The sequence below is a fragment of the Mastigoproctus giganteus genome, chromosome 1, assembly GCF_048544385.1.
Source record: "Mastigoproctus giganteus isolate SK-2022 chromosome 1, ASM4854438v1, whole genome shotgun sequence".
NCBI lineage: Eukaryota > Metazoa > Arthropoda > Arachnida > Uropygi > Thelyphonidae > Mastigoproctus > Mastigoproctus giganteus.
The window spans coordinates 232,704,940-232,728,876 of NC_143575.1; the positions used below are offsets into that span (position 1 = coordinate 232,704,940).

At 36.1% G+C, this 23,937-nt stretch overlaps 1 protein-coding gene across 4 annotated transcripts in view; it reads right to left on the reverse strand.

The window, feature by feature from the left end:
- Positions 1-23,937, reverse strand: part of LOC150091606 (uncharacterized) — a 306,538-nt gene that overhangs the window by 78,397 nt on the left and 204,204 nt on the right. For all 4 annotated transcript variants that reach the window (XR_016547109.1, XR_016547108.1, XM_090376258.1 and 1 more), the window contains one exon: positions 20,247-21,398. Coding sequence is in view for 2 of the 4 variants with exons in the window: in XM_090376258.1 (XP_090232384.1) it covers positions 20,247-21,281 (1,035 nt within the window). In the remaining 2 variants the exon portion in view is untranslated. The remainder of the gene's footprint in view (positions 1-20,246; positions 21,399-23,937) is intronic.

Consider the following 23,937-nt stretch of genomic DNA (forward strand, 5'->3'; position numbering starts at 1 on the left):
AATTAAAGAGTGTGAATCATGCTTCAAGTCCACATGATTGCAAAATACAGTTAATAATAAATTCTTTCAAAAAAACTAGTTGTAGCCTTCTGATTTTATGATAGTTGTGCTGTAGTATAAGCAGAATTTGTTTTTCTTTAATGTAAAGACTGTTGTTTGTAGCTTACTGTAAATACAAGATGTTCTAAATGGATAGAGCTTATAATATGAATGGTGGTTATTCATATTATATTATGGCCATTCATATCACAGAGGTGACTACAATGGTCTCAGACAGTTTTTAAATTCTGTACAGTGGGACCAACTGATGATGTTACCAAAAGAAAATTCTAAATGGGAAGCATCAGTAGCATAGCTACCCTTTTTCGGGCCTGGGGGCAAAGAACAATTTCGGGCCCCTATTTAATTAACGAAAATTGCAAAAACAGGAGACAGCCAAAGACAGTGGGCCCCTAAAAGGGTCCGGGCCCAGAGGCAATTGCCTTGCCTGACTACATGATAGCTACACCACTGGAAAGCATTCAAGGAATTAATCTTGGAAGGTACTAGGCTTTTCATACTGATTAAGAAATACTATTCAAGGTTTAGGCCTAAATGGATGTCAGAAACTACAGAGACTCGTGGCAGAGAATAAAAATGTGGGATGCACATAACTTGTCAGCTGACACAAAAGCCTATGGTAGATACAAGCTAGTCTGTAAACAAGTCACAAAGGAGGTTAGGTAAGTGAAGGTAAATTATGAAAAATATTTGGCAAAGGATACAAAGAAAAACAGCAACAACTTCTTTACTTATATAAACTCTAAAAGGAAGGGGATGAATCAGATTGATCCACTTGATACTGATGGATGGATTGTTGATGATCCTGCTCAGATAGCTGATAATCTGAATGAGCATTTTGCATCTACATTCACAGGATCATGAAGAGTTATTAAGGAAGGAAAATGCCAGAAGTTTATAAAAGTGTAACAGGGTGCTTAATGATTTTGTAATAACTGGGAGCAAAGTGGAGGAGAAATTGTTGAAGTTAAACATAAGAAAGGCACCTGGGATGGATGGGATCTATCCACTTATATTAAAGAAGGTAGCAAAGGAAGTAAGCAAAAACTTAGCCATAATTATGAGAGCATCCTTGGAATCAGGGAAAGTCCCTATGGACTGGAGATGTGCAAATCTAAGAGTGGTAGATGACTTTCATCAACCGGTGAAATACCACCACTTTGCTTATTGGAGGCTTGAAGTGGTGAAACCCATGTTTAGTCTCTAGAGCAAAGTTTCTGGCATCCCCCACCCCCATACTTCTCCTCCAACCCACGCACGGTACTAAGCACTATAGGTTTTGATACCTTTCGTGTTTGGGGTTTTCATAAAAAAAAAAAAAAAAAAAAAAAATGTATCCCCAATTCACAAAAGGGAATCTAGGGGTGACATGAGGACTAATGTTATTAGTGGAGTCCCCCAAAATTTGGTGTTGGGCCCACTGTTGTTTTATATATTTATCAATGATATTGATGAAGGTATATCAGGCTTAATGTCGAAGTTTGCAGATGATACAAAAGTTGTCACGGTTATTAATGACAGTAACACTAGTGTGCTGCTGCAACAGGATCTGGAAAATTTGGGCAGATGGGCTGAGAAGTGGCAACTGAAGTTTAACATTGACAAATGCAAAGTACTGCATATGGGTAGAAGTAACCCCAGAGAAACATACCAACTGTGTAGTACTACACTTAGGGTGGTAGAAAATGAAAAAGATCTGGGAGTAATTGTGCAGTCAGATATGAAGTTTTTTGAGCAATGCAGACAGACTGCCAGAACAGGTCGTGGGGTATTGTCAATGATATACAGGAATTTTGGTAGTAGGGAGAAGGAAATGATTATTCTTTGTGGAAGATAATGATCAGGACATGCCTTGAGTACTGCATACAGGTCTGGAGGCCATATTTTAGTAAGGATATGTAGTTGCTCAGGCGTGTACAGAGAAGGGCAACAAGATTGGTGAGGGGAATGAAGAGGTCCTCTTAGCAAAAAAAAAAAAAAAAAAAAAAAAAAAAAAAAAAGAAAGGCTTAAATTCTGCAAATTGCAGCAGCAGGAGACTAGGCACCTAAAAGGTGATCTGACTGAGGTGTATAAGGCCTTGAATGGGTTGAGCATGCTGAATTCTGATATGATTCTTCTGCTTGCTCAGATTATGAACCCAAGGGGGCATAAATTCAAATTGAGGAAAGACAGTTGTAAAATAGATGTGTGGAAATTTGCCTTTAGCTAGTGGGTGGTTAATTGCTGTAACAAATTTCCATCTGTCGTGGAAGTTGATAGCTTAAATAAATTCAAGAGGAACTGGACAAACTTTTAGAGGGAATGGATGTGTGAAACTGTTTTTTTTTTTTTTTGGGTTGATGCTACATAAGCTCATATGCTTGCTTTCTTGCATCACATGCCTCCATTACTACTATTACTATTTTATGTAAAGGTGGTAGAATGAAATAGAAATAGTCAATCAGGAAACACTACCACTCCCTCCCTCACTTAACATATTGTAAACATACACAAGTCGAGTCCTCACTGCACAGAACTTGTATTTTGAGTGCTAATCATCATGTTTTAAGATTAAAATAAAAATAAAGATAGCTGTCAAAATACCCAGATTCACCCTTCATGTATGCTGGGATTCAGACCATAAACAGAAACCTTTTAAATAGGTTATTCTTATTATCTGAGTGGTGGCTAACTAATTTCATGATGGCAGCTCAAAATAAAAATATCTCCATCCATCAGAATAACTTAGGAGCCCCCATTTTACAAATATTGTAAATTTGCTATATTTCAAATATAATAAGTGCAACTAAAAATTATTATTCAAGTGAAGTGAATAATAACTGTAATAATCATTTTATATGTAGAGAAATGTATGCACAGGTGTTTCAAAAGTATGTGCAAAAAATTCTAGGATCATTCTAGGTTCCAAAAGGCAAAACAATCATAAAGAATTTGCATCTAATTCTGAATGGTTAGTATTAGTAAAGGCATGTGATGTAAGAAGGCAAGCTTATACAGCATCAGCCAAAAAAAAAAAAAAAACCCTTCTCATTTCACCCATCCACTCGCTCCAAATTTTTGTCTAGTTCTGCCTTGAATCTATTTAAGCTACAACTTCTACAACGACAGGTGGAAGTTTGTTCCAGCAATCAACTGCCCACTGGCTAAAGGCAAACTTCAACACCATCTGGCGACTCCGTAGCCAGGTGGGAAGGAGCAGCAGTGCCTAGCACACGCTTCTTGATTAGACCAGGGTTCGAGCCCGTCACCACCAAATATGGAGGATGCTGAAAGGTCAGGGAATGACCACCACATATCCCGGAGCAATATGGCCTTAGTTGCTAATGCTCCTAAAAACCAAACAACACACACACTCAACACCATCTATCCTACAACTGTCTTTCCTCAATTTGAATTTATGCCCTCTCGGGCAATTATTCTGAGCAAGAGGAAGAATCTCATCGGTACTGAGCATACTCAAACCATTCAAGGCTTTATACACCTCTATCAGATCACCTCGCCGGTGCCTAGTCTCCAGACACTGTAATTTGCAAAACTTAAACCTTTCTTCATAAGAGCAACCCTTTGTTCCATTCACTAATCTTGTTGCCCTTCTCTGTACTCATTCCAGCAGCTTTACATCCTTCTTAAAATGAGGCCTCCAGACCTGTAAACAGTACTCAAGGTGTGGCCTGACCACTGCCTTATAAAAGGGGATAATCACCTCCTTATCTCTGCTAGAAAAATCCCTGTATATCATTAACAAGACACCATGAGTTACTCTTGCAGACCGTCTTGCAGATCAGAAAACTTCATATCTGACTGCACAATTAACCCCAGGTCAGGTCCTTTTCATTCTCTACCACTGTCAGTGTAGTACCACACAGTTGATACATTACTCTGGGATTACTGCTTCCCATATGCAGTACTTGGCATTTGTCAATGTTAAACTTCAGTTGCCACCTCTCAGCCCATCTGCTTGACTTTTCTAAATCCTGTTGCAGCAGCATACTGTCATTAACAACCCTGCCAACCTTCATATCATCTGCAAACTTAGACATTAAGCCTGGTTATGGAGATATGGCCATTTAAAAATGGCTATGGAGTTCTGAATAGTAAAAAATAATAATAATAAAAATAATAAAAAAATCAACAAATACCTAGTATGAATAAACACTTTAGTGGATATTTGTCTGGTTATTCTTATTTATTTTTATAAAATAATAATAATAATAAATAAATAAGTTACATAACTTTTTTTCCCTTACTTTGGACCTTAGCCTATGCCCCAGAATTTTCAGTACATACTTTTGAAATACCCTTATATTTTAAACTATAAATTTTGTTTAGAATACTTCTGTTTTGATCAGACTGTGAACATAAAAGGCTTCTCAGAATGCTGGGGAGAAAGGGAGACACATAGAAATGCTGATCTTGAGAGACATGCACATTTCCAATTTTTGATAAGGTCGACTGAAAAAAGACACACATCTGGCATTTGTAATAGCTTACCATTACCTAGATATGAAAGTTTCTCAAGTTTTACTTTGCTGAATTAAATTTCACCCACGCACCATTGTAAACACAAGGTCATCAATATTCCACAAAAGAAAAAACTCCATGCCTAGACACTGATAAATTATAACAAACAGAACTTCACCACTTCTCACCAGAAAGTTGTGATGACTATTACTTTTTTACTGGAAGTAAAAAAACTAACTAATTACAGCCTCACAAAATGAGAGATCACTTCGAATAAATAAAATATGTACACACATGTGCGCATGCGTGCATTCGTTAGAATGAGCTACCCATCCAAACATCAGGAACGTAAATAACTCCTGTGTTGGTTGTGTTAGCAATCACAGGTGCCTCATTTGGACTCAATTTTACGTACCGAAATTTCTAAGTGGAAGAAAGTCACAAAAGAATGACCATAAATTTTTAAAAAATAATAAAAATCTTTCAAATATTTCTAATTTACTGGAATATAGCATGTGTGTGCATTTGGCATAGCAGTAGCGCAAAGTAATTTTGTCATTTTTGCCTACATCATTACAACTGATATATAAGAAAAACAATGTTGCTCTAAAATTTTGCTACCATTTGAAAGAGGGGGAAAAAAAGGCAGATAGATGCTTACATAATATTACAGGAAAGCAGAAAATTTGTGCTTCTTTAACATATCTAGATGATGACTTAAACAATTTAAAAATGGACACAGTCAATAACAAAGGCCAATGGACCAGGTCTTCAAACATCTGTAGCAACTGATCAAAGCAAAAACAATACTACTGCTACAATGCATTAGGATATGACTTTGAGGAGCCTTGCTGATATCACAAATAAAAATTTCAGAATACCATAGTACGTGACCACTTTATATATAAGCTCTGTCTGCTTATGCCAGAACAAAAATATGCACATTCAGATCTCTTTAGAGATGAAGAAAACAGTTACCAACATGGCAATGACTTCTTAGTAAAGATTATAGAAGCAGCTGAAAAGCTCAGACTAGCTCAAATTGAAAACTTGGAAATCAAGTAAACTGCAGAGCTGGGTACAGAAACCTTCAATGCCAAAGAATTCAAGGATGATGCCATCTGTTGATAAACTTATGGTTACAGGTCATAACTTTCTTTAACATTACTGGAAGAATGATACCAACAATTTTATGCCACACCATACAACAGTTAGTGGAAAGTATTATGTTTGTGTGGAAAGCATAAAAAACTATTTATTTGGTCCTTAACAAATTATGATATTGATTCTCCCTTGTACAGATGTTTTACAGAAACTTTCTTCTGATTCTTTAAATCTTTTTTTTTTTTTTTTTTTCTTTTCGTTTGAAATTTCTTTTTAAACAATCCTAATAGTCGTCCAATTAAGTCAAAATACTTGACAAGTGTATCTGAAATCAAAACAGTTTAGAAAACTTATTACCTCTTTTTAAATATGGCTGCAATAAACTATTTTGAATAATACCTGAAATAGTCTACAAAAGTCAATTCTGAATATGAACAAGTTTCTAAAAGAAAACACTTTTAAAACCAATGTTTTGTTCTGTGAAATGTCATTCCTCTATAAAAGTATATAACAGCTAACCACTGGCTTGTGGGCTTCATCCAGCTCTCAAAGTAATTCTACAATGCTTCTAACAGCCTTATGATTAAAAACAGGATAGATTGTCACTGAACTGAAGAATCCCAGTATCCAAAGTTATACAGGATAAAAATATACAAAGACACAAAAGGTCACCAAACATGTAGATACATTTACTTTTCTAATATTAATCTAAATTAATATTAGAACAAATTTAAAATAATAAACAACACAAGACATTAAATACAGAAAAACAAGGATTACAGATATGAAATATGTAGAAAATAATATTCTATCATGCCCATAGAAATATCCAAAGATGTTACAAAGAAGACAAAACAGTAGATCTAATAAAAACACGACTGCTAGTCAATATATTTAAATAAATTTGATAAATCCAACTCATTAAATATTTCTGTTATATGGAAATATGCAGAATTTCTACCTAATATGTAGTGTATACAGCAAGTACAAAGGTCATTCAAATGAAACTACAAAACCCAAATAAAATGCACATTAAGCAAAAACTGATGATAATCTTGTGTCAGACTAGTGTATTTGCACCATTGAAGTCTCCTGGCAAAACTGAACACCCACATGGCAACATCTGCTGTCATTATTCCAAAACAGTCAATCTTCCCAAGATGGCAGAACCATTTCAATGGTGCACTAAAGTAGAGATGCAATCATCAATCCAAATTTTCAATGCAAAAGGAATAAAATCTGCAGAAATTGACTGCACAATGATAGATCAGTATGGTGAAGCATGCATATATAAACAGCAAATCTATAAGTGAGTGATTAAGTTTAAGAACAGCACAACCAGAGGAGTAAACACACTATCTTGTAACACCAGAAGTCTCAGCAGCAGCTGTGGAAGAACTCTTTTGGAGTTTACTGGCACATCAGCAATGTAAGCTATAATACACCGTGGAAGAACTCATGAGGAAACCATCACATTACTACTGAAGAAGAAGAAGAAAAAGCATTTGTTTGGTTTATTGAAGAACTCTTTTGGAGTTTATTGGCACATCAGCAACATAGGCTATAGTGCGGCGTGGAAAGACCTCATGAGGAAACCATCACATTGCTATCAAAGAAATTGCCATGTCATGAAAGATTGGTATTGATTCACAGAAAATACAGTAAAATATATAAACGGCAAGAAGCTGGCTGCACACTTTTAAAGTGTGCACTTGATGGATTCCAAAAACTGAAGGAATGAAGATGTAATACATGTTCTGTGCTTCTTCAATAATATGAGAGCAAAGGGAATGCATAACTGCCAACTTCTGACTTTAAAAACTGGAGATTAGGTATTTGTAGACAGGAGGAAAATAGTAAATTTTGCACCAAAGCAGGCAAAAAAGCAGTTCTTCCACCCACCCAAAAAAAAAAAAAAAAAAAAAAACCAGGAGAAAAACAGATTTTTCAAAAAGAGAAGGCAGTATTTTTATATATGTACTTAATTAATAACTGTACACTATAATGTTCCACAATGTTTTGGAACATCATTGTGTCCAGCAAGATTGTAAATCATGTAGATATCTAAGGAAGTTTTTTTTTTTTTATTATTATTTATCCACAAAAAATGAAATACAGTCGTCTGAAACATTTTGAGTATTGTAATCTACAGTTGTTAATTAATTAAAGTGCCTAAATTATGTTAACACAATGTAGTGTGTGTGTTTATTTAATTTTTTTTTTCTTTTTTAAATATGTTCATGACCTTTTACTTTAATCTGATGCGTACATTTTATAGCAGTATCTAGATCTGAAACAAATTTGTTTTTGCTCCAACTAATTCCAACAACACATGCAATCCCTCATGTGGCACTTATTAAATATCAAATAAACAATTACCCTTTATAACCATAGTAAATCTAAATGAAAACATAAAAAAGAACGTGGTGACATCTGTTGGCATCTCTAAGTGCCAGACATCACAGAGGGTCAAGGATATAGTGCAGGCTCTGAACAAGAATGAAACTATAAGAGAATGACAGTATGGATTGCTAAATAAAAACATCTAAACCATCACAGCATAGTGATTTCACCACTTGTCACTCATTTGGAGAGGACTAGGTTTAAATCCCATCAGGTATTGGAGGAATTCTTAAAAGCCTCTTCAACTGAGGCTGTAGTTAGAATCTCTGGGGGGTGTGGGGGGGTAATCTTTATGAGTTACTCTGGGTTTTTTAGCCTGCACAGCATGCAAACTGGCTCATGAACACACACCTGTACAGGAAAAATACACTACCACAAGGCCTATGTTTCTGCTGATGTGCAGTAAAACCAATACCCTAATAAACCTGTCCTGAGGTTATTATGAACAAAATGAATGCAAAAATTATTTTTTATGTATTTTAGTATTAGTGGCTATATAGTGCAGGGAACTCACATGCTTTTACTTTTATTTCTACTTTATTTGAAATTTAGTAAGAGGCAGTAAAGGTAGTAAAGAGGTAGTTTTCTCATAAATTGGAGTAATGAGCCATTAGAAATTAGCAAATGATGAGAAGCAGCTACTCATCATGTTGGAAAAAAAGCAAAAAAACAAACAAACTGGAAATTGCAGGTGGTTTAGCACTAATTGTTTACCAAAAAGGAATACTCAGTTAAATTACAAAACTTAATTGAAAGCAGTATTATCAAATCAATGTTTTTGATATGATAATGATGCCGTGTTAAAACCTGTAGTTTCAGTTTTCCTTTGTAGTATAAATCAATAAGTTACCGGATTATTACCTTAGTAAAAATAGCATCTTTTCCACACAAATCATAGTATTTCTCTCTATCATGAACGAGACACTAAAGGATTCAGCACATAGGTCACTAATAATTATTGGTAGTCAATAATGACGCTAATGAAGTTGATATAAATTAGATGTCCAAGTTTACCAATGGTAAAAAAAAAGATGATTAGTATTAGTGGTGGTAAATGATGCAAGGAAGCTAACATCAATAACAACAATATAAGCTAACAACAATAGCGGTTATGCTACTTAACAAGGCCTAAATTCAGATGGATCTTAAAAATCAAAGTTAATGAAAACAAAAGGTCCTGTATTTCAGTAATGGTACTCTCTTAAATGACAAAATTTAAGAGCAATTATAAAATCTAACATGAAACTCCTTCAGTGAATATCAACAGTTGCTAGAACAACACAATGATCGAAAAACTTCATCTGGACACAAAGAAATGAATATTGTCTTTAAAAATTTAATGTTGTATTACAGGTCCTTGAGGTTGTCACAGACATTCTCTCAGATATGCCAGACAAGCTGTTCTTGCTACCTGGGAGTCTAAAACGCTGATGGAACTGATATTCGGGTGACACTGAACTGATATTCGGGTCAAAGTGGACCCAATTTTGGCAAAGTCCGGACGATCTATGACAGCCAAATCCTCTGCTTGCACCTTCACGATGGTGGGACTGTTAGTAATCCTGGGTATAACCTTCATGCACAAGTACATGGTGGGTGACCACCCAGGTGTGAACCAACGTAAGCAGGGGTCGAGGTGTGCCGCCCACACCACATGGAGGAACGCCGCCCCTCTATGTTACCAGGCAGTACTAGGTGGTAGATGACTCTCATCAATCGGTGAAATACCACCACTTTGCTTATTGGAGGCTTGAAGTGGTGGAACCCATGTTTAGTCTCTAAAGCTAAGTTCCGGCCAACCCTTCCCTATCTCTTCCATCATGCAGTATGATTGATGATTTTTGAGGTTATGATGAATGTCGTGGCGAGATCCAATATTCCTTACATTTCGAGGGTACAGCTCTAAAACGGTTTTCGCAGGCCGCCCCCTGGTTAGTACACCGGACCGGACCTATTGGTAACTCTCTAGGAGGCTTCCGGATCAGCTAGTGTATAATCTTGCTACCTCTACTCTGCCAGATAGTGACTGGAGGGAGTCCGAGTAGTGTGTATGCAGGGAGCATTGTCGAGGCCACGTTATGCCAAGGATCTGGGTATATTCTTACCACATGTACGCCATATCCAAAAATTTCATTACTTCATACAGCATGTCCCACCCACTTTTTCTTACTATTGAATACACCATGAATTGTCAAAATAATAGAGCAAGCTTATCTGCGAAAAGATCTAAACCTCCCAAGGACTTCCTAATTCATTTCACAAATATACGTGGTCTCAATTCTAATCTCAACGATGTCCATTTCCACTTGCAGTCTTCCAAACCCCATGTACTTTTTCTGACTGAATCTCAGTTATCAGTTGATTCAACTATTGCTCATCTCAGATGTCCAAATTATTTGCTGTATGATTCCTTTCGCCTCAAAGGTGGTACTTGTGCATATGTCCGTTCTGATATTCCCTGTCAGAGACTTGGCAATTTGGAATCTCCTCTCTTTGATCTTCTCTGGCTTAAAATCTCTCTACCTCATTGTGTCAAATTCATCTGTTGTCTCTACCGTTCTCCCAACTCCACTAATCAATTGGAGCTCTTTGACTTCCTCTCGTTGCAACTTGACTTTCTCCAGTCCAACTTTCCTAACAGTGAGGTAATTTTCCTTGGTGATTTTAACGTTCACAACTCCAGCTGGCTTCCGTTTTCTAGTCACACCGATCCAGCAGGTCGGGATGCTGAGGCTTTTGCAATTACTAATGACCTAGCACAGATTGTTCATTTACCTACAAGAATACCGGACAATCCTAATCATACAGCCAATATGCTTGATCCTTTTCTCACAAACAACCCTTCTAAGTACAAGGTTGAAGTGAGAGCTCCTTTAGGCACTTCAGATCACAACTTGGTGATTGTCTCTTCTCCAATGGAACCTTTATCTCATGGCTATTCCCAACCTCGTATTGTTTGGCATTACAAGAATGCAAAATGGGATGACCTGCGAGACTTCATTTCTTCTTTTCCTTGGTCTGATTACTATTTCAAAACTTCTGATGTCAACGTTTGCTCAGATCATGTCAGTGAAATTATTCTTGCAGGAATGGAATCCTTTAACCCACACTCCACTTTAAAATCTCGTCCTTTATCTAAACCTTGGTTTTCCAATAAATGTGCTAAGGCTGTCCAAGAGAAGAACGTTGCATATCGTAATTGGCTTGTTTCTAATTCTTCAGTTTCATTTTCTGCTTACACCAAAGCTCGCAACAATTGTAAAGCAGTTATTAATCAGTCCAAACTAGAGTTTGAACAGGCTAAGAGTAGAAAACTTGCTTCATGCCCTAATGGTAGCCGAGCATTCTGGTCTCTTGCCAAAGCTATTGGCCGCAACTTTTGCCCATCTCTGCTCCCACCTCTGTCCAAACCAGATGGTTCTGTTGTCACTTCAGCCAAGGATAAAGCTGACCTGCTAGCATCCCATTTTTCTTCCAGCTCATGTATTAATGATCTTGGTAAAACACCTCCCACCATTCCTAACACGCTCCATTCAATGCCTCCTGTGGTCTTCCGTCAAAAGGATATCAGAAGGATTTTGATGAATCTTGATGCTAAGAAAGCTCCAGGTCCTGATGGTATTTCTCCACTTGTTCTCAAAACCTGTGCTCCTGAACTTACTCCTATTCTTTGCCGCCTTTTTTCACTTTCTTATTCCAAAGGTGTTTTTCCTTCTGCTTGGAAATTTGCTCATATCCAGCCAGTTCCTAAAAAGGGTGACAAATCCCTCCCATCCAATTATCGTCCCATTGCAATTACTTCTACTCTTTCGAAAGTGATGGAGAAATCAATTAACTGCCAACTCTTAAACTACCTAGAAACCTTCCGTCTGATCAACGATCGCCAGTATGGATTCCATCAGTGTGGATCCACTTGTGATATTCTGGCTTATGTTACCCATTTATGGACTAATTCAATGGAAAGGTTCGGTGAAACATAAGTAGTTGCTCTTGACATCTCAAAGGCTTTTGATCGTGTTTGGCATAAAGGTCTTCTAAACAAGCTTCCATCTTATGGTTTGCCAACTGTTTTTAGTAATTGGTTATCCAGTTTTCTCTCTGATCGCTCACTGAGGGTGATGGTAGATGGATCTCTGTCTTCTAACTTCTCCACTAATGCCGGTGTCCCCCAAGGTTCAGTTCTTTCCCCCACTCTTTTCCTCTTGTATATCAATGACCTTCTTCCATTGACTGGAAATCCTATCCATAGTTTTGCCGATGATAGCACATTGCATTCAACTTTCCATTTTGAGAAACCTTGTCCAGCTCAATCAGCTTCAAGTTCTCGAAAATCTGCTGCCAATTCCTTAAATGCCGATCTTCAGGTAATTCTCCAGTGGGGCAAAGACAACTTAGTTGATTTCAACCCTTCTAAAACTCAATCTTGTCTTATATCTCGCAAAAAGGATTCTTCTGCTCCTATGCTTATCTTTAGTGACACTCCGATTTCTAGGCAAAATGATATATCTCTTTTGGGGATTACCCTGACTTCTAATCTCTCTTGGCACAAGCACATTACAAATATTGCTTCCTCTGCATCTAAAAAACTTGGTTTTCTCTTTCGCTCTCGGCGTTACTTTTCTCCAAAACAGCTGCTCACTCTGTATAAATCGCAAATCCGCCCTGCCATGGAATATTGTTCCCACATCTGGGGTGTTGCCCCCAAAACCTCTCTCAGGCTTCTTGATTCCATTCAGAAGAGGGCAGTTAGGTTAATTAATGATTTATCTCTAACAGAGTCTCTCCACTCGCTTTCTCATAGACGCACTGTTTCTGCTGCATGCCTCTTCTACAGATACTTCCATGGGCACTGTTCTTCTGAATTGGCTTCTATAATTCCCGCTCTCTCTTTCAAAACAGTCCGAACACGTGCCGCCACCAGCCAACATCCATTTACTGTCCAACTTCAAACCCACAGAACCAACTTTTCATCTTCCTCATTTATTCATTCAACTGCCGTTTTCTGGAACAACCTTCCTTCATACGTATTTCCTGAAAATTACAATCTACAGAAGTTCAAGTCCAATATCAACAAATATCTTCTTTCGTCTTCTCAACCTCCAACCCAAGCACGGTACTAAGTACTATAGGTTTAATACCTCTCGTGTTTGGGGTTCTCATAAAAAAAAAAAAAGGTACAGGTTAAATTGTACAAGAAAAACAAATTCAAGAAGAAATTTTTTTTAATTTTTCTTATCCATTAGAACAGCATTTCCCAAACTGGGTTCCACAAACCAGTTCCAAGGTCTGTGAAATGTTCAGAAGGTATAGAGCAATATGTGTTTATTTTCTTAAAAATATACTGATAGAATCATCACAACGAATTTCGTTATAGAACGATGCTTATTTTTGATACAATCAGTATTTATAATAGTATACATATTTCAAATTATGTGATCTATGTATAGCAAATTGATGATAAATAAAGTTTTTATTATGTATTTGTATAAAAATAACACACACACACACACACATATATATATATATATATATATATATATGTCCGCAAAACATGTTTTGATTTTTTGAAGTGGTCCAACTTGTTTTGATTTTTGAAGGGGTCCGTAAATCTCAGTAGTTTGGGAACCACTGCATTAGGAGGAAAGGGTAAAAAAAAAAAAAAAAAAGTTTCTGGAAATAGCAACTCAGACAAAGGGAAAAAATTATACTCCTTGGGTATCCTAATGCACTAGTAAAAACAATACAACAATATTCAGATGCTGCACATGCATTAAGCATCTAGTGGACATGCAAAAGACAATAATAGCAGCAGCACATACCAACTGGAAACAATTAGCCATATGAAAAACCTAGTTGGAGATTGCTGTGCTACTTAATGCTGAGGTTATGAACTGAAAGGAATTACTTTTCAGTCTATCCTCATGAATAGCCATATACAGTAAACTCTGTAAAATCCAGAACTTTACAATCCAGTATTCTTTAAAATCTAGCACATTTTACAAAAAAAAAAGTCAATGTTTTACAATCTGGTAATATTAAGAAAACAATCCAGCACTCTTATGAATGATCACATTTGTTTTAAAAAATCTATACAAAAAAAAAAAAAAAAAAGGTGACATTTCTCTCTTTATAAGGTGCTCACAGGACTATCTTGCACTTTAGTCTGTTTTTGGCAGCCAGCAGGATTTAAACTACATAGATAATGCAATGGTCTTAATTTTCACAGTAGAATAAACTTGCCTTTACAATGAGTCTTCCCACTTTCAGGTGGCCTCTCCAAAAGGTTAACTAGCCATCTGTTTAAAAGATAGAAATCTACAACAGCCTCTTTTAGTACTAACTGGTCCCCCTTATCAGATAGTAAGCATTCTCTAGTGACAATACACAGACAAAACTGTTAAAAAGAAGTTGTTCAATATAAACTGCCATGTAAAATACAAAATCCAGTAGCTGTAATATAGCTAAAGCTATATGTTGAAAGTAGTTCAATATTAGGACAACTCACTGCAAAGGCAAGTTTCTTCTGCTGTGGGAACTAAGACCATTGCATTATTCAAGAAGCTTAAATCCTACTGCTGGCAAAAACAGATGAATGGACAAGACAGCTATTATAAATGTTTACAGTGTTCAGTTTTTTTGTGCCTAATATTCATTGAAATGGGCTCCTCTTAAACAGGTCAAAAACTAGGTATACCTCTCTAAAATCCAACACCTCTCAACCCCTGAGGATGCCAAATTTTAAAGAGTTTACTGTACTTCCCTTTTTTTTGGAGAAGCATTGTTTACTGTAATAACGTAGAATCAAGTTAACTTGTGGTGAACTTCTTTACAAAATTTGTGATGCATTTTGTTGCAAGCCTAGTTTGCTTTGTTAAGATATATACAGAAAGGATGTATTAGCACTGCTTGTTTGTAATTTGTAGTAAGTAGCCTAATTAATAGTCGGGTTACTTAACAGCTAAAGGATATGAAAAAGTTAATGAAACTCTATATTGGCAACCTCCTTTCCCAATTCAGTGGTCTAAATCAACAAGTCAATCACATTAATATCACTGTTACAATGCCTGATGTTAGTTTTATGCCGTAGACCTGTGAAGCAAATTACCAAAACAAACCAAATTTTGAAGTTTACTGACGCATGAGTAATGCACACACACACATCATTTCTACTACCAAGGTAGTTTTGATGCATCATTTCAATTATATCTCGTATTGTGAATACCTTCACAGGTTGCCATGATATTGCATTACCTTGAATAAGTAATGCTTCACCTATGGAGAAGACTAATGTTACTTATTCTAGGCAGATACCACCAGCCAGACGACACCATTTCGAAGTTTATCGGCTTCTCATCAGTGGGTGGCCATGTACCCTGTTGTTGCAATAGTGACAACTCAGTTATGAAGTATAACTCCACAATATGAGAGATGCCTGATGAGAAGCCAATAAGCTTCGAAATGGTGCTGTCTGGGTGATGGTATCCACCAAGAATAAGTAACATGTCTTCTCCATAGGTGAATCGTTACTTATTCGAGGTAGTGCAATATGAAGTACAACTAAAACAATGCATTAAAACTACCTTGGTAGTAGAAATGATGTGTATGCATTACCCATGCATAAGTAAACTCCTTCATACTCTTAGGCATTTAGCCAAGAAATACCTTTAGATTAAACCAAATTTTATTTGCCATCAGAGATTTTCTTCATTTCCATTTAAATCCTCAAACTGCTGTACAAATGTTCCTGCTTAGCAAGTTAGTCATATCAGCCACCAGGAACTGCTTCACATCATAAAATTCAAATGTGCACTTTTTAACTTGCTACCAGAACTTATTTCCCATATCTAAACATAACAAGAGTTTCACTGTGTCAGATGGAATGCTTGCAGCTCCATTTATATTTAAAACTGATTACTTTTAGTAATCTGAATGGTGACCCAATACTCATTAAGGATATTTAGCAGCATGTATTTGGAACTCCCATTTAATCTTTTTTATAAGTTTTCAGTTACAAACCTTTTTCTGGCCTTCTTGTGGCTGGAAGATGAATTGTTGTTTGTTTGTTTGTTTTGGTTTTTAGGAGCATTAGCAACTAAGGCCATATTGCTCCGGGATATGCGGTGGTCATTCCCTGACCTTTCCGCATCCTCCGTATTTGGTGGTGACGGGTTCGAACCCCGGTCTAATCAAGAAGCGTGTGCTACGCATTGCTGCTCCTTCCCACCTGGCTACGGAGGCGCCTAAAGGAAGATGAACTAAAAGCTGTCATTTGATCCTGTTTATGGGTTTAGAAGACATTCTTTATGCTTTATTGTAAAATGCTGGTAATTTTTATTTTTAAAATCTTTGATTCTCCTATATCTTGTTTGTTCATCATATATCATTATATATATATATATATATTCCCCCCCCCCTTATTTTTTTAAAAAGTATCTGAAGGAGCAGCTTGGCTTTTCAATCATACACATTAGATATACCAATTTTAATTAATTTTCATTGATACCAAACATCCATTTCCTTTGAGCAATTAAATTCTCTCTAGCACTGCTTTCACTAATAATTGTTCATCCACTTCCAGTTTTTTTCTGAATCCCAATTTAACTGTTTTCAACACCCACAATTAGCAGATTTCTCTTAATTTTTATATCTAAGTGCAAGTTTTTTTTTTATTATTTATTTATTTTTTTTTAAATTCACAGGTGGTTGCTATACATAGCAGTTACTAAGCACCAAATTATCACATTCTCTGAAAAGCTATTCATAGCTAGCAATATGCAGTTTTTTTTTTTTTTTTTTTAATCAATTCTATACCACAAGAATAATTTTCCAACAACTATAAATTTCATGAGAAATATCTGCAATATTTAAGATATTGAAATTCATATTAACGTCTTACACAGCATAAACAAGTATCTCTATTCCTATATAATATTTTAGCCTATTTTCCTAACCTAACCATATAAAACAAGTTCACTGTGTTAGGAAAATCTGCAACAAAAGTAGCCAGTAAGTAAAATGTACTCAGATTTTTATGAATGAACAGTTTTCTCATTACTGACATTAAAATGTTTTCACTCACTTCAGGACCATACAATAAATTGCAAGTTAATTTCTGCTAGCTATGCTTATTTTCCTTCCTGGGTATGATCCAGACCTATGCATTCTAATTTTGCTTCTTAATGTAATCTTACAATCCACTTAGACTTTATTTCAATACTTAACTTTGATACTTTATGCTGAGACAACTGCAATGGTATCTTCATTTACAATGTAGCCATTGCTTTCCCCTGCCAGAAGCCACAAATTTAACTATTTCTTAATTTGACTTAAAAAGAATAATAGCAGCAAAGCTTAACTGACGGTACTCACCTCAAATAACCCACTTGGTTGTACGCTATTTAAGGCAAAGTTCTGGAAATTCAATTAAGTTGCATAGAAATGGAATTTAAAAATAAATAAGAGTAGAGATTGTTAAAAACCTGTAATTAAAATTTGCCCAAAGGAGGAAGAAGTGCACCGCCTCATCCTCTGGTTGTCCCATATAAATTGTTGAAACTATGAATAACTAATATTTTATTCATTCATTCATTTATTTATTAGTTATTCATAGTTTCAACAATTTATATGGGACAACCAGAGGATGCGGCAATGCACTTCTTCCTTTGGGCACATTTTAATTACAGGTTTTTAGCAATCTATACTCTTATTTATTTTTAAATTCCATTTATATGCAACATAATTGAATTTCCACAACTTTGCCTTAAACACCATATAACTAAGCAGATTATTTGAGGTGAGTACCATCAGTTAAGCTTTGCTATTATTCTCTTTTTAAGTCAAATTTAAAAATAACAGAACATTAAGAAGCTCTATCAATTAACTAACTATTTCTTAATATAACTTTCCAGCTTATATCTTTTTTTTTTTTTTAGCTAATGCTTTCTTGCATCATTTGTCACTACTAATACCAAATTTTCAAACTTTATTAAATCTTCAGTCCAGTTCTTATATATACCCAAAAACTGTTTTTGTTCTTACTGCTTCAAGTTTTTCTTAACACTTTCTTAAAATAATAATATAATAACTATTACAGACAATAACATTAAATATTCTGAAGAAATAAAAATGCACTATGTGTCTGCATTTCTTCTCTGATAATAGTGAAGAGCAATAATATCAGTTAACAGATGCCATCTATGAATGCTAGCTAAACTGGTTACTAACAGTAAAACTACACCAATATATCTATATGCTCAAAAGAAACCAATCACAAACACAAATGTTTCTGAGCTTCACAAATGCATTAAAAAATCTGTGCAAGGGAAACAAAATAAACTAGTAAAAAACCGAAATATGTTTCTCATTACTTGTAAAAATGAGTAAATAATTTTATCACATAACAAGACTAGGAGATATGGAAAAAGACTGCTGGAAAGTATGATAAAATGGAAACAAGCCAATATAAAATCTTTATTCACACCATTCACTGTTGAAAATATTCGGAATTATCTATTCCACTGTATAAAGCAGAGGTGCTCAAAGTAAAAGCTGTGCATCAAGATTAGTTCTCAACTAGGTTTTGCCTCACTCTTCCATTTTCCTTGATGTTCACAGATCTACTGATGAATTCCACTTATATTTGTGACATCAACTGTTTGTTTATACAGGTATTGTGGTACCAGATGTAAATGAAGCTTATAAAAATTTGCAGATTTTCAAATTCAATCTATATAAATACACTGAGTGATCACTGAATTATGACCACCTACCTAATACTGTGTTGGGCCACCATTCACAAGGATAACAGCTGCTACTCACCTAGGTGAGTAACAGCTGCTACTCACCTAGGCATTCACTCCATCAGATGTCTTAAGGTGTCCCTATGGACACCTTCAGACAACCAACAACCCAATCATTCACTGTAGACAATGATCAACGGTGAGGAGGGGGTGTCTCTTGGGTGCTCTGCTGTGGAACTCCATACGTCTGACTGTGTGGTATTTCATAATTTTTGGATATTGTTCTTGCATTCCCTATATTGTGTTGCAATGTCAACTGCCAGACAGTGGCTGCCATTAAACCCATGAAATGCACTGCAGCCTTCACTTACCATGAACATCCACCCTGCATAATTCTTTACAGTTCTGTCAGTGGGAGATGATTTGAACCTCCTGCCGACACTGCGGGCTGTGTACAACCAATAAAACATGCCATTTCCGACATGGAAGCATCAGACGCATGAGCTCCCACAATCATGCCCTTTTGAAACTCTGTGATATCTTTACAACCCAAAACTGCTACTATATCACTTTGACTTGCACGACAAGATGCAAATTACCATTGCTCTGTATAGGAAGGTGTTTGGCTCTTTATACTGCGATCTATGCAACATATGCTATTATGGATGGGGGTGTTCATTTCTGTGGTCACTGAGCATATATGTTACACAGCATTACAATAAGTTTAACCTAGCTTTGAATCACCATTGAATTTCTTAGCTTTTAACACAAAATTTATGAGTGAGAGTTGGGAGGTCAACAATACCCAAATTCCTTGGGGGTTCTTGACCTCTTCAAACTTTCTCTACTCTGTTCTCATTTTTATTTTTATTTCCTTTTTATTTTTACTGTTTCCCAAGATCTGTTATCTGGTTTGCCTGTAATCCTAGCCATACTACCTGCAATTCATTTAAGGGTTAACACAGGTGTACCTTGCACTTCATTACATGTACCTAAACTTATAACTACTTCTGTGAACATAAAAGTCCTTAACCTCAATTATATACATTGTCTACACTTACAGAAGTGTTAATGGGCAAATAAGTAATTATTCTATAGCAATAAGTGCCTGTTCCATTGTATAAAACAGAGATACTCAAAATATAACCCTTGAGCAGGGACCAGCTCTTAACTTAAGCTGTAAAAGAATTTTGAAAATTGCTGCTAGCCAAAACTAAACATCCTATATACAAAATATGGAACAACAGTTTTGCATGACACCAGTCAGCTCCAAGGATGTTCAGATATATGCATGTGCCCCGATATTTTGATATATAAGTGACTCAGCTGCAAGTGCTAGATAATTTCATAGCTAAATAAATATTTATGAAGTGGGGAGGAGGTCCCACTACCACTAAATAAGTACCAGCCACAGAGGAGGTTCACAAAATAATTATTACAACTTACTTGTAAAAATTTAACACACATAAAAAAATTACCTTTTCCATTTTCTCTCCTCGCAATCGTTTCACTGGTGGGCTCCTTGGCTGGTCTTCCTGTTTCACTAGCATAGCATTTCCTGACTGTGTAGAATATTTGGTTTCAAGTTTAAGTGTCAGATTTGGCATTGATGGTGAACACGTGGAAGAAGCAGCTACATTATTATGCAGTAAGTCTTGCATTGAGTTAGTAACTGATGATGCACTATTTGGTATTACAAGGTTTGTTGGCACTCCTAATGATGTAGAAGCTGATAATGAAGTTAATGTTACACCACTGTTGGTGATCTTTAAAGAGGGAGATAATGCATTTCCAATAACACCATTTACTTCCACAGATCTAATTCCACCTTTGTCTCTGTTCTTTTCTTTTCTCTCCCTGTGTCCACTAGTACGTCCTTTACTAGAAGAATGTTTAGACTTTGTTTCACACAAGTTCTGAGTGCAACTACTAGAAGCAACATTATCCAAAACTGGATGTGGAGAAGCAGCTTTAGTATCTGACTGAACTATTTCATGCTTCGCTTCTGAAAACTTACTTCCAACACTTTTGCGCTTAATTTTCATTTTCAGTCCTTTATCAACTGTAGCTTGATGTTCTACAGTGGCTCCGGTGCTACCCCCTGAAGTATCACCATTATTCCCATTCCCAGAACTACTGTTCATTCGTCCACATTTGGTATTGGACATGGTGCTAGAACTACAAGACTGAGTTCCCAAAAATGAAAACGCTGTCCCCGTATTTGTTGTTGCACCTGGTACTCCTGTTATGCTACTAACACAAGGACTGCTTCCTAAACTTCCGTTCTGATGCTGACTATTCCTTTCGTTGGTCTTTTCTATATCTGCATCCAAATCAATGATGAGATCACCAATACCAAGTTCCCATTCATTGTAGTCATCATCAAAATTGGTTGCACCAGAGCTACTCACCGTGTCTGCCTTTAAGTCAGCTTTCCCACTGCTCGCAGACGTCACCCTCGTGTCGCTAACAGCCACCTTTCCACGGTGGCCATCCAGAGAGTTGTCTTTCATTTGCCCCCGTTGTCACAACACAACCAAGGAGGACACATTCCAACGAGAACCTGATTTTACTTGTCCTAAAACTTATTGAATTTTATAAGCTACTGATCACAGTCTCGGGAAGAAATTCTGAAAATAAAAAAATAAAAAAACATGAACGAATGCTTAGGCTTATTTATAAATCATAATATCTACAATTAATCAACTGCATATTAATATATGCATTTCATTTCAAATGAATGGCTATGTACCTCAAAAACTATTGATAGAGGTATATAATTTTTCCACATTAACTTTTCAGATACAGTACCACCTTCTTTTTAAACTTGCAACAGGCTTGCCAAAAAAAAGTCAAACAAGCAAGCATGCTTTTGCACTAAATGAAACATTCAATATTTTTGGAAAAAATTTCAAGATACAGTTCAAAATACACTTTATAATTTATTCTGACATCATACTGGATAATAAGAACAAATAAATGTATTGCTTAGTTTCAGTATAGACTTAACTGTATTTAAAAACTATAATGATACTGAAGCACTGCTTACAAAAATTTTCTAAATAAATATAAATACCATACAATTAAAATTTGTAACACTAATATAAATAAAATAATAAAACATAATAATAATATTATTATTATATATTACTGTATTGAATTTGTATTACTTTAATATCATTATATAATTAAAGTACTGGAGAGTAAATATATAAATGGTAACTTTTAATACACAGACTGTTTTCCTCAGCCTGATTATCTTGTATCTATAAGCATGATCATATATAAGGTGTGGCAATCAAGTTCCCAGACTGGTGCAATAAATATAACACAAAGTTAAGGAGCTCAAAAACAGTTTTATTTTTATTCAAAGTAATCACCACCTGATTGAATGCACTTATTACACTATAATATTCAGATCAGCAGTTATGCTTTTCTTTATGTCCTCAACATCCTAAAATCCCTTTCCTTTGAAGGCAGTTTATACCTTGGGAAGGAGAAAGAAGTCCACTGGTGCTAGAAGGAGAGTAGGATAGATGGTTGATTTGTACAATGCCATGTTACTTCAGTACTGTCTTCACAACAAGTGTGAAGTGGGCGGGGAAATATCATGCTGCTTTTGTCTCAAAATTCTTTTCTCTGAGAACCAGCTGCTTTTTTCTCAAAATTGTGGCGTCACCTGGGAAATGCACTTCAATAGTCTTTGAAGCACCTCTATGTAGAACACAGCGTTCACTCTCTCCCCTTCAGGTACAAATTCCTTATGAATCACACTATGTTTCTTGAAAAACAGGATCAGCATCACCTCGATCCTGGCCTTCTGGACACTAAACTTTTTGGGCCTTGGTAATGATTTTAAAGTCCACTGCATGCACTGATGCTTCATCCTTGGGTCATACTGAAATGCCCAAAATATCTCCAGTGACAATACAGTTGAGGAAATTAGGACTGTCTTGACAAGACTGGATGAAGTCTTTGCATGATGACACTCTTTGTCACCACAATGATCTCTTGCACAATTTCCCGAACATCTGCAACTCTGTCCTCATTTCGAGAGGTTGGGTCATTGTGAACATCCTCTCATCTTTGAACTGATTATACCATTCAAACACACTGGTACAACTTAATATCTCATCACCATAAACAGTTTTTAACATTTCATACATTTCTTTCGTTTTGATATTCATTCATTGATATTCATTCATAGCAAATTTTCATAGCATATTCATAGCAAATTTTGATATTCATTCATTGCTCCATTGCAAAATCAAGTTGGGGAACATTAACTAATAACGAAACTGATTGTTACTTGCAACATGTCAGCCTACTGGACATTCTCTTACCACCATCTGTCGGAATAAGTCTGAACTACAACAAACCACTTACGTTTATTTTCGAACTCATTGAACACAACCACAACGGCAGCACCAGTCTGAGAACATTATTGCCTTTCCACACCTCATATACATAACTTGTCAACACTTCACTAGCATTCATGTCAGTTTCTGGTTCATCTGCTGAACCAACCCCCTTTCCTCCATTTTTCTCTTTCACAGGCTTTCTCGGAATGCAACATCAATTCAATGCCAGGGTAAATACATTTCCTCCAACTCTGTTAATTAATTTTGTAGTAAATGTGCACTGCTTCAAGCCAGCATCTCTATTCTTAATTCTTCTCATTATTGATAAGAGAAGCTGAATAGGGGTTTATACAATTACCCTCTGCCATACATGTTTGGCAATAGCTGAGCTGAAATCTGTTTTGTATAGCATTCACATGATTACCCAGCTGATCCTTGAAGCATCTTTTATATAAAACAAACAATTTTATATATATCACCAAAACTACTAAACATTTCAGGAGTGGGGGATTTAATTAAGGAAGTATAGCTTGTAATTCTTGTCCAGCATTTGCCTACAGAGAATATTATGCCATTTAATAGGCACCTCCGTAGCCAGGTGGGAAGGAGCAGCAGTGCGTAGCACATGCTTCTTGATTAGACCTGGGTTCGAGCCCGTCACCACCAAATACGGAGGATGCGGAAAGGTCAGGGAATGACCACCGCATATCCCGGAGCAATATGGTCTTAGTTGCTAATGCTCCTAAAAACTAAATAACAAACAAACAAACATACTATTTAATATTCTTGCTATCCCATATGACACTTC